This window comes from Stomoxys calcitrans, chromosome 4 (genome assembly GCF_963082655.1).
Source record: "Stomoxys calcitrans chromosome 4, idStoCalc2.1, whole genome shotgun sequence".
Taxonomy (NCBI): domain Eukaryota; kingdom Metazoa; phylum Arthropoda; class Insecta; order Diptera; family Muscidae; genus Stomoxys; species Stomoxys calcitrans.
In genome coordinates this window covers 1,031,535-1,048,456 of record NC_081555.1, presented here as the reverse complement: position 1 = coordinate 1,048,456, position 16,922 = coordinate 1,031,535, and the positions used below count along the sequence as shown (strand labels likewise).

At 34.5% G+C, this 16,922-nt stretch overlaps 3 protein-coding genes and 1 long non-coding RNA gene across 13 annotated transcripts in view; 3 read left to right on the top strand and 1 right to left on the bottom strand.

The window, feature by feature from the left end:
* Positions 1-2,495, top strand: part of LOC106084177 (uncharacterized) — a 125,738-nt gene extending 123,243 nt beyond the window's left edge. The window contains exon 4 of the long non-coding RNA XR_001220761.2: positions 1,991-2,495. This is a non-coding gene — a long non-coding RNA (uncharacterized LOC106084177). The remainder of the gene's footprint in view (positions 1-1,990) is intronic.
* The window catches only part of LOC106084176 (sex-lethal homolog), a 116,543-nt gene that overhangs the window by 69,819 nt on the left and 29,802 nt on the right, over positions 1-16,922 (bottom strand). The gene's annotated exons all lie outside the window — the stretch shown is intronic.
* On the top strand, positions 10,989-12,125 carry LOC106084178 (C-type lectin 37Db). Its single transcript, XM_013247707.2, has 3 exons — positions 10,989-11,283; positions 11,349-11,422; positions 11,499-12,125. The coding sequence occupies exons 1-3, from the start codon at positions 11,178-11,180 to the stop codon at positions 11,865-11,867; spliced, it is 549 nt and encodes a 182-aa protein (XP_013103161.1). The 5' UTR covers positions 10,989-11,177; the 3' UTR covers positions 11,868-12,125.
* On the top strand, positions 13,395-14,581 carry LOC106084179 (C-type lectin 37Db). Its single transcript, XM_013247708.2, has 3 exons — positions 13,395-13,787; positions 13,854-13,927; positions 13,990-14,581. The coding sequence occupies exons 1-3, from the start codon at positions 13,691-13,693 to the stop codon at positions 14,356-14,358; spliced, it is 540 nt and encodes a 179-aa protein (XP_013103162.1). The 5' UTR covers positions 13,395-13,690; the 3' UTR covers positions 14,359-14,581.

The following is a 16,922-nucleotide window of genomic DNA, read 5'->3' as shown; positions in this document are numbered from 1 at the left end:
CAGCCTCAGCTGTTGTGGAGGAGCAATGCACTCATTGACGTTTTGTTTGTTACTTTTTACCATGGTGATGGAATGCTGCACACTTTTAGGCAACAAAGCACAGCTAACCACAAAAACTTAACTAGCAGGCAAAGCGCTACCTACTGTCGGCAGCCAAAGGCGCTATGTCTTAATTAAACCAAAACATATCATTAAACGCGTACTACTCGATAAATATTTTTGTTTGCACACATAGTGGGGCAGTTGTCGGCATGTACGAGGGGTGTTTTAAAAGTTTAATTCAATATGCAATTGCATATTTTTCATAGACAAGAAGGCAAAGGGATTTATTTTTTGTTTGTGAATCTTCAAATATATATTTCTATCCAACTGATATTCAGTTATTACAAAACCCATTTTTTTTTTGTTGTGAGAGTCAGACAAGGAATTATTAAAAACAAGGATATAAGGGGTCTGATCTGGGCTTCACGCAAATTAATTGTCAACATTTGAAACAAGTGTCATTATAAGATTTCTGAAAAAGTTTTTCACCAAAAGACAACAACAATTTTAAAGGAAAGGAAATTCAATCAACCAAATTTCTTTAAGAGAAAACGGTTTTTTGTTACAAATTTTAACTTGTAACTGAGTAGTTTCTCAATAATTCTTTTACAATTTTATAGTTGGGATCCTTCCGTGGATAGATTTTTATTTTCTTCCTTTTAATTTATATTTTTTTAAACCAAAAAATTTTATTTTTGCTACGTGAGAGTAGTTCAATGTAATATGTTCAAATCGGCGTCGTGTGGCTTAGAATTATATAATGCAAATAAATAAAATATCGGCAGTAACCATGAAGAAAATTTTAAAAACTTCTTCATAGAAACAAAAGCAAAATTCAACGGTTTAAAACAAATTTAAGAACGTTAGCAAGCGACCGCCACACGCATATCTCTATAGTTTTAAAATGTTTATCTCTTTATAGTTAAATGTTTAATATGTACCTATGTAAAATAAAAACCGATAACGCTTAATATGCAGTTTCATCTCATAAAATATGTATATCCCCTCAACCTAGTCTCCAATAAAAGAAAAATGTGATATTGGCACTATACTATTTTAGCAAAACCAAACATAACATCAAATCACCAGAGTGAATGAGTGATTTGTTACAGTTTGTGGTTGTGTGTGTGTCAGTGTAAATAATGAATTTGCCTCTTATGTGCATAAATATTCTCAGCCATATGCATGTGCATTGGTAGAATGTAAAATTTGAGTGATGTAAAACGTCACCATCAATATATTGTAATAATCGACAGCACTAGCACTAACACCAGTGTCATCATCATCATCGATAACAACAAAGCAATAGAAAATCCCCAAGGTGTGTGCCATTGTGCATCGTATGTAAATGGAAATAGGAAAATATTAATTGGATTAAACGAATACGACAAAAACTTAATCATCAAAATGTATGCTTCACATGCAGTCTGGGTTGTGGGAATTTGCCGTATAGGACTAAGTGAGATATTCATGCATGTCTCATTCATATTCTTGTGACAAATGCGAGGCTATGCTAAAGGGGCAATTTGATATACATACATCCACATAGATATTCGAATTTTCATACAATAATGATAAATAAAATATAAATAAAAATGTATCAATGCATCATATGTTAGGGGGATCTAAATGCCCAGAATTTGTAATTACATACTCTAAGGTTTCAAGAATAATTCTATATGGTTCGCTTAAGATAATGATTTTGAGGGATATTCTCTGCATGTGCAATGTATTGCTTTGGCAAATGAATATCTAAGGAAAAAAGGTACCTTCTATAGGTTTTATGAAGAAATAGAATACGTACCAAGTACATGGCACTACAAAGGCAAAGTATTATATTATATTTTGTTTTTATTGTGTGTTAAACCAACTAAAATTTGTCTAATAAAATGAACAAATATTTGTCAGGGCAATATATATTCCGCTATTTGTTTTTTTTTTTTTTCAGAGAAAAGCCAAACTTTTTTCCTATTGATTTGAGCATATAAACCCTGTATGGTGAGTTTTCCTCTGTCACAAACTTCGATTATTCATTTCACTTCAATCCTGAAAAGTAAGAAACTTTTTTAAGTCCCCTTTTATGGCTTAGACTGTATTTCAATGTGGCACAAAGAACCGCACTATATTATGTGCTGTTTAAGCCGCTTAAGGCCATATCACTAAAATACAAGATGCAGACAAAAAAAAAAAGAAGGAGAGCACAGAATGCTGACTGAACAACAATACCAACAACAATGAATAGAAATTAAAAGCCAAAAGAAAAGTTGGAATATCGAGCCAAATACCAAAACACATACAAACAGAATTTGTTTTGCTTCTCTCTGAAAAAAATGCTGAGAAATTGAGAGCTTGGGACAAAAGTTCCAGTGCCGCAAAACAAAATGAGACAAAATTAAAATAAAACTGTGCTAATTGAATTGCTGAAAAAATTAACATGTAATAAAAACGACACAATTAAGTAAACGAAAAGAAACACCAAAAAATACGCTACAGTTGCAAGGGACATTTTGGCACCAACACTGAGGAAATAATTGAATGTTCAATATTTGAAACACAGTGTGGCATCGATTATTCGGGATGGTCGTAACCGAATGCGTTCCGGATAATAGAATTTACCGGTTAATCGAGTTGAATTTTTTTACTCGTTTAAATTTGTTTTTTTTTTTTTATTTAATATGCACAATTAGAAAATATGATACCTATTTTTATTTTTCTTACGCGATTATTTAAAAAAGTCTATTCTCTTTAACATTTATAGTTTCATACTTTGATCACTTTCTGCGCAATATTCTAATATTTTGTCTTTATCTTTCAATAAATCATAAACTGTTTGCTTTCGAAACGCATATTTGTGTGATAATATTTGAACAGAAACATTTGTTTTGGATTATTCGCTGACTACATTATGTTTTTCTTGCATTGTTAATTTCTTTTCTTTGGCATTTGGTCGACTTTACTCATATCGATGCCATTATAAACTTAAGATCAGCGGTAACTAACACCAAAGGAAAGCATCAAAATAATGGTATTCCCTAAATTCACTTTATAGACATGTTTGCGTTGATGTTGCATACAGAAGAAAGCAAAATCGCACAGTAGGGGAATATCGAAAAAAAAACTAGTAAAATATATGCCGTCTGAGAACGGGTAGAGATATCTCTTTGAAATTTGGAATGGTTAGACCTGAGGTGTTAGCGGTCCTATGCCATCCGGGTACCTATTGGTACCCCCTAAAGTTGGCCACCTCGGTATTTCGAATGTTCGGGATGCCAAATCTTCATTTGCGATCCGATTTCAAAAATGTTTGCTTAAAGTGCTCAAAAATCCCTTTTGAGTTCTACAATATCTGCAATATCTTGATTTCTACAATATTTCGGTGATATACGAGTTTTAATATTTATCTGTTGAAATTTTGGCCGAGATTGGCTTCGTATTTTACAATTTACGAATGCATTTGTGGTTCGATTTTCATATTTATGCATGATTTGGATTTGTGAAAATTTACAACAACTTTGCCGCAACAAGTATCCACACTTGACTATTCAGTTAAAAGTTATGCAGTTTAGAAATCAGAAAATGTGAAAAGTGTATTTTTGGATATTTTTGGATTTTTTTGGTCAATAAAGAATTTTCGTCTTTATTGAAAAAACTTGCTAAAATTCAATTTTTTGTTTGCTTGTGAAGAGTACATATTGTTGATGCGTTTTAAATGAAATTTGAACAAGATATGTCAACCTAAACGGGTGATATATGTACTTCCAAATAGGCAACTTCTTATTAGAAATTGGAAAACCCCTCGAGTGCAAAAACTCTAAAGCCCAGATCCCCCAATTGGGCACATGTTTTTATCTTCTCCATGTGTTTCCTAAACCCGAGCACACAATCTCGCTAACATCTCAGCTCTAACCATTTTCAATTTCAAAGAGAAATATCTACCCGTTCTCACACGAAATATTTATTAACAGTTTTTTTTTTTTTATTTTCTTCCACTGTGCATGGTGGGGCATTCTCTTAATTCGTTTTATACTAGAGCTGGCAAACTATCGATAATCGCAACATTCGATATTTTCGATAGTTTAATAAATATCGATACTATCGTTATTTTGCCATCTCCTATATTTCAAACGAAACTAAAACTCGGTAGGTGGGTTTATATAGAAGCAATATAAATGCACAGACCAAATAAAACCAAGATTATTAAAATCAGTTGGAATGAGAGGAATCATTGTAACAAATTTTAGCCTAAACGCATGAAAATTGCGCAATGCAATTATAGGCGCAATGCATCTTAAAGGATACATTTAGTGTCGCGTCGCTTATTTTTGTTTCATGTTCCAAAAAATTTAACTTTTCCGATAGTATCCATCGAAAAAATATTAATCGATATTTAATCAAAAAATTAAATATCGATAGTGCCATGGATATTTTGCCAGCTCTACTTTATTCATATGTTTGCGTTAGTGTTGCTAACACGCTTAAACCAACTATCGACAAAATAGGCACATGTTTTGCAAATCCCGTATAATCGAGGAGGGTAATCGCGGTTGATCAATTAAAAAAAATAATATTTTTCTTTCATAATCGATCCCGGATAATTGAGGTTAATCGAATCACGGATAATCGATGCCACACTGTAGATGAAAATTGAAAAATAGAAACTATATTAAATGCATTTTTTTTAAACCATTTTCAGTAACAATTTGCCACATTTCAAACGTTTTTTCTACGAATCAAATTTTGTGAAATCTTTGTAGTAACTTATTTATTATGTACAGGGTTGCCCAAAAGAAAAATTGTTTTTCAAAGAGAAGCCTGGTCTGCTCATAGCTGAAAACGCGTTAAATTATGGGAAGGGGGAGTGAGGAAGGGGGTATATAGACCGATGCCAGCATTTTAGGTTCGAAATGAAAGGTATATGAGCGTAGAGTGCGAATCTGACATAGAACGATCATGATCGCTCGGGTATTTGGGAGTGAACTAAGGATCTGACAACTTAATTTGCCAAAAAAAATATATACATCGCCATCTCTAAAACTCCTCGAAAAGATGTAACAAAACTTATTTGATGTATTGGTGTATAAAAATGTAAACCTGGGAAGAGCCTCTAGAAGTAGGTTAGGTTATTGTGGCAGTCTGCAATCAGAATCACTTTTTTCTATTGTGATACTAAAGTACCCACAATACAAATCTGTGTTTGCAAGGGCAACGCACTTTCGCTACCAACTCAGCTCTCGGGCATATGCCTAAATGGTTCCGACTCATTTATATAAAATGCATTTGGAAGGTAGATTATATTGTTGCTGAACAATGTTACGCCTTCCAGCTCTAAGAGGTCGCCACCCAAGCATAAAGTTTGGTTCAGCATACAGTAATCAGCTTGAAACAGGACGCGATTCTAAATATTTTCCACAGAAAACTACCGCTAAGAGAATATCATATCCAAAAAGCGAATATGTATTTCCATGTTCTCGGCTGGATTGGTAAAATCATGCTGTATAAAAATTTAGAGAATGATAAAACTTTTACCGTTTTTTTGCATGTTGGTTTAGTTTTTCCTAAGAAATATGATAAGATCAAAATAATCGAGATTAAATCTGAAATTTTGAGTTAAAAAAAATACACATACATATATTTTTTTCCTTGCATAATACACAAATATTTTTTTCCTTGCATTTTACTCATATTTCTGAAGGTTGATATTTATGAAGAACGAAAGCAATATCACATCACAGTTTAGGACTGGACATTTAGAAAATTAAAAGTCTGCAGATGACAAGGGAGGCATATTTTTAGGCAGTATCACTAAACAAAACACAGCAACACCCGTATCTTGCATGTACATCCTAAAAAGGCCACAAATATTATTCCGTACCTGTCAACTCCCAAAAATATTCTCTGACTGCTGAAATATAAACTAAACTTTGCAAGTGAAAATCGCAATGCACCACACTCGACAGACAAGTTAGCCGGGCCAAGGCATAAGAAACAAGTTCGCCACTCAAGCAACCTGTTTGTATCCTCACGTATGTGCAAGCGATTTGCTTGCTTGCTTGCAAGGAAAGTGAGAAACTGCGACATTCACATTCAGCCCAGTCAAGTAAAGTCACTTCAAATATATTTCATTCATTCATAAAAGTTGGTGAAAATTACAGTGCAGACGACTCAGTGCCACACAAACGACACGGCGTCAGAGAGGGGAATACGGCACAAGAGGCAGTTAGTTTTTTTTCGCTTGCGCTGAGTTTTCGTTTTTCTCCATACACATGAAGCAGACTTTCGAATGTCTGCTCTTTATGCGATGGAAAAAAATGCAAACATAGAAACATCCTCATCATTATCCTTCTCGTAAAGTGGAACAAAGGATGGGCCAACTCACACGCTAAATGAACACAGACACCATCAATGCTGTGCCAGCGATTGCTTGAAGTGGGCATAATTCAATGTAAACAGAGAGTGTGTTGATGATGAAGCAAATCCTTACCATCGCCATCATCATCATCACCAACAGCGCCATCTTTAACAGCGCTAAAGAAAAAAAAAAACGACAATAAAACTTTTCAAAAACAGACACAAATAATAAACACAGCAGAGTTAAGCACCTCTTCCCTTAGCCAGGGAAAAAATTGTGTTCCTCAAATACGAAGAGCAACTTGAAGAAAAATCACAGTTCATTTTTTCTCCAGCCAGTGGACAAAGAAGAAGAAAAAGCTTAACTGGTGGGCACCACATGAATGGATTTAGAAAATTACATCCTAAATATGTTTATTAAGAACTTCTTTTTGCAGAGGATGCTCCGAGAAAACGAAACCCGAGGCCAGGGTGACAATGTGTTGCTAACTTTCAGGAGATGGACAATGCCAAAGGAAACGGAAGAACATTAGCACCATCAACAACATATTAAAGAACACTGAGAATGGAGCGTTACAGAATAACTTTTTAGTGTCAAACAAAAACAAACAGCAAAGAAACTGTGGGGATTATGTTGCCATTTAGCTGTATTATCAGTAAATTTTCGTTTAGGCATTTTTTTTTAATGTATAGCACGCTTTCGAGCAAGTGGGAGAATATCAATTAGGGTATATTAATAAAATCAATTTGAAAATTAACTCGCTTCATAAAATGTTGCGTCATGAAAAAATAAAAATAAAAACAAAAAAAAAAAACAAAAACAAATTACCATCAAAAATCCACAGCTGTTTTCAATTAAAAATATTTCAACTTTGTTGGTTTGTATTCTATTTCATTTTAAATTTTCAATCCATCCACCAATGCAAAGTTTTAATACATTTTTCGTTGCACTTATTCTTACATCTTAGCGTTAGTTTGAAACTATAAAGAGTTAAAATTGGCAATTTTTGTGCCAGATTTAATAACATTTAAATTACTCTCATCGTTTGCTTATTAAACGCTCACACGCGACTCACGACAATGCCAATTAATGCCAAAGAAATGCATGTTAAAATATCCTAAAGTAAACATATTTAACATACTTGCATGTTATGGAATTTGCATGTAGCCTATAAAAATGGTACCAAGTGAAATACAAAAGGGCATAAACAACATTTTTGAAAATGTGCTACGAAAGTAATTGGAATAGCGATTTATATGGGCGCTGGTTTGGAAGAAAACCACCGTGATGCAGAGGTTAGCATGTCCGCATGCGACGCCGGAAGTTTGGCTTCGAATCTCGGCTTAAAATCGCTTTCTTTGCAATTTCCGTACGAGATATACCTACTATTTATAAGTGTACTCGTTTTCCACTCACATCAGAATAGAGTCCATAGGATGGAGGTATCCATTTCGTTTGTAACTCCTCGAAAATGTTCCTTATGACATTCTAAGTCGATTCAGTCCTTTCGTCTGTCTGTCAAAAGCGCACAAGCATTCGAAGGAGTAAATATAGCCGCTCGAAATTGTGCATAAAAACTTCTCAGTGATGTAGGTCGATTAAGATTTTAAATTGGCCAATCGGTCCATGCTTACATTTAGCCCCCTTGTTAACCGATCTCCCGATTATATTCGCCTCGCTAATGAAAAAAATGACGGTACGTCATCAATAACTTAATTTAATGCCAAACGGTGCTAAATGCTTACAGCGTTTTACCCTTTTGGTATTGTTTTTCTAAAAAAAATGGTTTCTATACCGCTTGGTAGTAATAAAAGCACATTTGGTATTAATTTTTCTTTCATGGTCGATATAAAGTTACCCGTTATTGTAACCACATTTGTGTACCGATTTTTAAAAATTTTGGTCGTTTAGTTGGGCATTTGGTAGGTTATTTTGAACATTTTGGTAGAAGAATTTTTTGGCAGTGGCAACATTGGTCACTTCGTAATGCATTTTTTAGAGTCTCTACCTGGTTGCAAGCAGAAGCAATTTTTTTTCTCTGGCTTTGTAAGTACTGTTACAAAATACAGAAACAAAGCTGGAATATAAAAATTAGATGTGTTTGGAAAATATTTCTTAATTTGATAATGTAATTTGTCAGTTTTAATTGTTGTCGCGGCTGTGGGCCATAGTGCCCAGTTTATACTAGACAATAAAAATAGGAGATTCCTTATCAATGCGCTAAAATTGATATGAAAGAAGAATCCCCGCCGTTCCTTAATGGAATTTTCATGAGAAAAAACTATATCAAGTTACATACAGATTGGGACCATACATGGCATGGATATTGGAGTACAAACGAAACACCGTTTTTGTAAAAGTTCAGGCCAATGAATAGCAATTGTTACCAAGAGGTCACATTCGAAAAATGGTTATTAGAAAAATTCGGACCATACTTGACTTGGATGTTGCAACGGTGAACGGGCCGATCATACTTGTACCCTGGATATAAAAGCGGAGATTTACTAAAATTTCATTAGTTAATAAAGTTGTATAAAAATCATTTTGCAATTGGTAATGAACACAAGACCCCATTTGAATATTTTGCTGCCTACACCCTTTGACATTTCAAATGGCCACATATGTGGAAATACATTGACAGAATATTGTTTTTTTTTTTTCAGAAATTTACTTTGATATGCACAATTTTTGGTGAAGCGTGCATACATAGTTGAAATTTATAACTGCAGTGCCACCGACATTAAATCTCTATTAAATTAGATGATAACTCAATAAAATGTGTTATGTAAGGGGTGATTTTTTAAAAGCTATAGGAAGGTTTTTCAAAAAACACACAAAATTCAGAAAAATGCATGCAATCTTTATTTGAATCAATAGTACGGTCCATATAATTTAACGTTTGAAGATTATTTCATGCAAATGTTGACCGTGAATGCGCCTCAAATGGTCCATCCGCTTAGTCCAATTTTGTCATACTCTTTCCAACATTTTAACTGGTATCTCACGAATAAATGCTTCAATGTTGTCTTCCAATGCGTCAATTAAAGCGGGCTTGTCTGTATAGACAGAAGCTTTAACATTTCCCCACAAAAAAATAGACTAAAGGCGTTAAACCGCCCGACCTAGGTGGCCAATTGACCGGTCCCGAACATGAAATTAAATGTTCACCGAACTTGCCCCTCAACAAGTCTATTGTAACGCGTGATGTTTGCCATGTGGCACCGTCTTGATGAAACCACATGTCATGCAAGTTAAACTCTTGCGTTTTGCAATGATGCCACCAGCCCATAAACCACACCAAACTGTGACTTTTTCTGGATGCATTGGTAGCTCTTCCAATGTTTCTGGCTGATCTTCAGTCCAAAATTGACAATTCTGCTTATCTACGTACCCATTGAGCCAAAAATGAGCCTCGCCTCTCAATGGAAGAAGTACGCGATGAACTTTCTTAACAGAGCACGCATTTTTATAATGCAATTGGTAGTAGATAAAAAAAATCACACTTTATGGATATTGCACGAGTATTTTTTGTCAAAAGGTGAGGTGGGCTAAGAAGCACTCAGATGCAATTCTACACAAACTAAAGAATAATCTGGGGTGCCTGCACACAGCCCTAAATTTAGTTGATTTTAACAAAAAATTGCTTACAATAGCATTCATGCAACGCCCATAGCAATTTAAATCATCACACAACTTCTTGCATACTTTAATCCCAAGGAATCCTAATAAGCAAATATAGGCTTCAATTTGTCTTTGTCTAAAACAATTGAAAATGTGGCAACATTTAAAAATATTTAACGCCTTTGGAATACAATATAAGTTTATACAACAAGAATGTTAACAAGTAAAAACGTGTTAAGTTCAGCGAAATCGGATAATAAATGCTGTTTTTATGGGTTTCAGAACCTTAACCGGCAGATCAGCGTATATAGAAGCTATATCCAAATATGGTCCGATTTCGCCCGTTCAAGATCTTGGCCTGCGTACAGCAAAAAGACTTATCTGTGTCAAATTTTAGCTCAATATCTCAACTTTTGAAGGCTGTAAAGTGATTATAATAGATGGACGGACAGACACACGGACAACGTTAAATCGCCTAAGAATTTTGCCACGATCCGAAATATTGGTTGCCCAAAAAGTAATTGCGGATTTTTTAAAAGAAAGTAATTACATTTTTAATAAAACTTATAATGAATTTTAATCAAATATACTTTTTTTTACACTTTTTTCTAAAGCAAGCTAAAAGTAACAGCTGATAACTGACAGAAGAAAGAATGCAATTACAGATATTTTGGATGTGTTACAAACGGAATGACTAAATGAATATCCCCCCCTATCCTATGGTGGTGGACATAAAAAACTTATTCTTGATAATAAATCAAAAACACAATTAATCCCACGCAGATGAAAAATAACTTCTTTCCAACATCTTTAAACAATTTACATTCACATGTATACACCTGTTTCAACAGATGTGTTTGATTATCTTAGTTTTGTTTAAAATTAAAAAATGGAATATACGTAAATACTCTACTGTAAATCTCTGTTCCACATGATCATTCGACTATGCAAAATAAATTCATATGACACACTTATCAATCTCAGTCTGCCACGGGAGAAAGCAACCAAGCCAGCAGATAAAGACGAAAACCACTAAAAAATCCCCGAATTGTTATTGCCAGTCGGGTTGAATGTCTCATTGATTGGCGATCATCTTTAATGCTTAAATGATGTTGCTGATCATTTAATCTTTCAGCAACCTTAAAGAGAGTAACTTCAGCGGAAAATGTTAATAAATATTTTAAATGCCAGTATATTCATATTATTGGGCTGCGGAAGCATTGTCCTTGGGGTCCAAAGGGGTCCCAGAATCTCAACAACTGTTTTGGAAGGCAAGTGGTGATGAATCAAATTAAAATTGTGCTGACATATTAAAAAAAATAAATTTAATGTACAGGCTATCCGGATGAGCTGAATGTGTCACCTTTTACTAAAGTTGGCAAAAAACTCTACAATTTTGGACAAAGCAAAGTAAGTTCTTATTATTCTTGTAATAGTAATCGATTGTTTGTTATAATAACAACGCATGGCGTTTTCAATTTATCAGGTATCGTGGTTTCAAGCAAATTTAATTTGCCGTTCAATGGGTGGTTATTTGGCGTCAATTGAGAATCAGAACGAAATGTCCGAGTTATCCGATTATTTGAAAGCCAATTATCCTACAGACAGATGGTGGTGGCTCTCTGGCTCCGATTTGCAGGGCGAGGGCGATTTCTATTGGTATAGAACTGGTGAACGTCTAACGTATACTGATTGGTCAATCGGCCAGCCGGATAATGCTGGTGGTAGTGAAAATTGTGTTCATTTGTGGTATAAGGACCCAAAGTTTCAGATGAACGATTGGATTTGCAGTCAGGCTGCCTTCTACATTTGTGAAGCTGATAAGCCTACCACAGTAGTTGTGTCAGTATTTTAATCTAAGCATTGCAAGCAGAAAATTGATAACAAAAAATTGAAAAAGTGAGAAATAAACGAATCAGGTAATTGCATCAAAACTAAACACATAACAAATAACTTGAACATTGAATATTGAGTAGCTTCAAAAATTCTCTATAAAAATCAAATTCTGAGAATACAGAAATTAAACATCCCAAAGAAATCAATTGTTGGGAGAAAACGCTTTAGAAATAAGATTTTAACAACTTTTTGAATAAATATATAAATTTTGAACGAATTTTCTAAAGACATAATAAGTTCTATAACGAACTTCCCTATAACGAATTGCTTCTCTACAACGAAGAAAAATTTAAAACACTTTTTTTTTTTTGATAATTATCACCTATTTTAAGCTCTCTTTAATGAAATTCTCTACTACGAATAGAGATGGGTTTCTACCGGGTAAATACCCAAGACTTGGATATTTATTGGGTAAATACCCAATACCAGTATATTTTGAACCGTACTTGGCACAGTTGGCCAAATTCGGGTACGCTATTGGGTCCACAGGCAGATACATGGGCTTGAAATTTGGTCACCTCGAGCATGTCAAATTTTGAATTGCTTACGAAATGTTTTTTTTTAAAGATTGATCTTTACAATTTTTATTTGCACCACCGTAGGATGGGGGTATACTTATCTAGTCATTCAGTTTGTAACACCTCGAAATATAGATCTAAAACTCTATAAAGTATATATATTCTTGATCGTCTCATCATTCGGAATAGATCCAGTCATGTCCGTCCGTTTGTCAAAATGCAAATGGCCCATATCGCTACAGATTTGGATATAGCTCCCATATAAAGAGATCTACCGATTTGACTTCTTACGCGCCTGGAAATTGCAACTTTTGTCCGATATGTCTAAATATTTGCAGATAGTGTTCCGTTATGACTTCCAACAACTGTGCCAAGTACGGTCTAATTCGACCACCAAATGTTCTACAAGCCAAGAATGCGGTAAATGTGTTTATACCCGCCACCGAAAAGTTCCCTAGTTTGCCAGCGAAATGCGTTTTTACTACCCATTTTCGTTGTAACAGTGAGTTCTAAGTATGGACCAGGTCTGTTTGTATGCAACTGTCACAAAGCCCTGTCTTCCGATTGAAGGTATTGAACGCTAAAAAGCCGCATTTATTACCCAGAATTTACGAAATCTGGAAGAGATACCTCAACATTCATACCAGTTACAGTTACAATATCAGAACATTCACCCTTTTTCCTGATATTTGCTGCAGCGACACCCCTTTGTACCAGTATTTGGCCCCTTGATAATCATGGTTTTATTCTGCACTCCTAGTAAATACACAAAAATGACAAGAAGTGAAATAACTTCAAGTCATCCTCAGTAATTTTTTCACCGATATTTATATGATTGAAAAATCTACCAAAAATTGAGATCAGCCTAGCAACCTAATAACCCACCAATTTTGGCAGGAACCTGCCAAAAACGGCAACAGAAACACTGTAAAGTAGTATATCGTCGGTCCCCGACTGCTATGTTATAGATAATGTCGAATGTATTTTTTAAAAGGGCCCAAAAGGGGGATAACTCTGGGGCAGCGTTAAATTGTTTTCTTCTAATTCTCATCAAGAACATACCTCAATTTTCAGAAAAAAAAAATATATCTATATATGTATTTGATGTGTTTTGACATAAGCTGGATAAATATTAAACAAACAGGAACAATTAAGAAATTCGCCCATATAAAGACACGCTATGGTTGGGTCTGCATTCATTTAAAACCGCGCTCTAATAGAAAACATTCTTTAAAGAGTCTTCTTGTCTGGCACAAAAAGCAAAATGACATTGAATTTCTTAAAAATCTTCATTACCTTAAGCTTTGGCTGCGTTATACATGGCGCACGAACTCCCAAAATATCAACCAATACAATGGAAGGTAACTATTGAAAATTTACACCGAATATGCAATGTTGCAATGTTAAGTAACGTATTCAACTTGAAGGATATGGTCATGGTTTGGATACATCACCCTTTGTTGAGGTGGGCAACAAACTCTACCACTTTGGACAAAACAAAGTAAGTTGCAAGTCGGATAATCAAAAACCATAGTTCATAGTTAATCTACTTCTGTTTTGCAGGCGTCATGGTTTAGGGCAAGTTTGATATGTCGTTCTTTGGGTGGCAATTTGGCATCTATTGATAATAGCAACGAATTACGGCTCATATCGGAACACTTAAGAACCACTTGCCGCACCGATAGGTCGTATTGGATCTCAGGCTCCAACCTGCAAGGCGGAGGCGGCTTCTTTTGCTATAACACCGGCGAACGCATGACCTTTGCTGACTGGGCACCCGGAAAACCAAAGAATGCTACTGGAAAAGATCATTGTGTGAATTTAATGTTCACAAATAACAAATTTCAAATGAACGACGAGGATTGCAATCAATCTGATTACTACATATGTGAGGCTGAACAGCCCACTAATGTGATGGTATCCGTTTTTTAAAATGTCCATTGCATTTGAAAAGAAGGAAAGTTAGTTGATTTAAATGAAAGTACTTTGTTTTTGTCTTTAAAATTTTTTTATTACATTTTTAATAAATAGCAGCAAAAAACAAACAAAATATTTAGATTTATTTGAACATCGTGGTGCATAGGAAGCACTACTGCTGTTGAACTATTTGTGTCCATTTCAGTCCTGTTCAACTTTTTTACTTAAACTTGGCAAAATAAGAAATAGGCGTCATTTTTATGGGTTAAACCTCGCTTCACGACTGAGGAGCATTGGCGATACTGGGAAGGAAAGTCTTAAAGTCACATCAACAATTGCTTAAATCTAGTCTCCAAATATACTCTGCAACAACTCTCGATATTTCGTTCTTTGATGGTGACACAGACGACATAGTCGTTGTCATCTTCACGATGACGAGATAACGTTAAACAACAATGTCACATCACACAACTTAAAGCTCAATAGCTGTGAAATTTTCCACTTTTCAATTTCGAGTGAGATTATTAATGGCAAATTGAATTTTACTCACACGTCGATAACCAGGTTGAAACCGCAGTGCTCAATTAGCTTCCACTTCACTTGCAATCCTTGATAAATACTATTCCAATTTGCTGATATACCGTGCAAATGCAAATTTTGCCATTAAGGAGCAGCGGATATACTTCTCTCCCATTAATGAGTGTGGTCCGATACAAGTTTAAGCTCCATGATAAGGAACCTCCTTGTCGTAGAGCGACACAATATAGTACGAAATGGCCATAACGTTGCTGCGGCGAGCGGTCCTTTGGACCGAAACAAGCTTTCTCACCTATAGAGCTCGAAAAGGATCGCCACCTTGGCATATAAATGTGGATACAACAACAATAACTTAGTAGAGAAGTTCACATGGCTGATCACGTAAGGTAAATACCTCGCCAGCACTAGGATGGGATAAACATCACTGAATTTTTTTTCTGATGTTCTCGTCGGGATTTGAACCCAAACGTTCAGCGCAAAGGCGGACATACTAACTTAACTTTGCTTATTCCGTCCCTGAACGAAAATACGGAAGTCACAACAATTAGACAAAGGATGGAAAAACAAAGACAGCAGACCCAGGAGGAAACTGCGCTGCGAAACTGTCATTTGTTAATTTAAACAATAAATAAATATTGTTTCATTATTTCCAAGTTGAAAATAAGTTGGTTGCGTATTCTTTTATTTGTTTTTCGTGTTGCCAAATAAAAAAAAAAACTAATATTCCTAATATTGAATTTAACTTTTGAAAAAAACCAAAGACGTCAAAGTATAAAAACAGACATCGTACTTTGACGTTTTCTTTTATATTTTTTTTTATTTTTTTTTTATTATGCAACTTTTTTATTAATTTTTTTTTATTCAATTAAACTTTGAATAAAAACTAGAGACGTCAAAGTGTGAACATAGACATCCGTTTTCAACACAAAAATTCAATATTTGTTTTGTCAAAATATTCTATACAAATAAGAACATTTTCCACAAAATTAGTTGTAGAAATAGAATTAAAAAGAAATCGATAGAAATAAAATGTTTTTAAAGTTTTCTATACAAAATTTAGCTTAGCAATCACATTTTGGCTTAATTTTCTATACATACAAAATTTTTAAAAGTAGTTTCAAAGAATTTCAAAATATTTAATAAAAAGCATTTAAATAAAATTGTAGTAAAATTTTCCATACAAATAACTAGATTTAATTTTTTTTTTGTTGGTGACCACTGTTAGAAGAATTTTTACGAAAATTCGCCAGCGTTATAATAATGTTGACAAAATTTTCTTGGAAATAAAATTTAGACAAAATATTGCCTAGAAATAAAATGGTGACAAAAACGTCTATAGAAATAAAATTTTTGAAATACGTTTCGTAAAATTTTTTTTTTTTAATTTTGGCAAAAAAAAGTCTATAAAAATAAAATATGGAAAAAATTTTACAACAATTTTATATGTAACAAGTAAAAAGGCGAAATATGGTCCGAATTCGGCACGGACATTGAGTGGTCTATTAAGTACAAGTCATTGTTCAATTTTGTAGAAAAAATATTAGTCTTTTTGATAGCTATATCCACATATAGACCGAAGTCACTGTGTCAAATTTCAGCGAAATCTAATTATAAGGGCCAAAACTTTAAATCGAGAGATTTAAATTTGGGTGACATCGGACAATAACTGCGCTTTTATGGGTTCAAAACCATAAATCGAGCTATCGGTATATATGGCAGCTATATTCAAACCTGGACCAATCTGGGCCACATTGGAGAAAGATCTCGAAGGCCCTAACACAACTCACTGTCTCAAATTTCGGCGACATCGGACAATAAATGCGCCTTTTATGGGTTCAAGACCATAAATCGAGAGATCGGTCTATATGGCAGCTATATCCAAATCAGAACTGATCTGGGCCATATTGCAGAAATATGTCGAAGAGCCTAACACAACTCACTATCTCAAACATCGGAGAAATCGGACAATAAATGACCCTTTTATGGGCCCAAGACCTTTAATCGGCGGATTGGTCTATATGACAGCAACATCCTAATCTGGA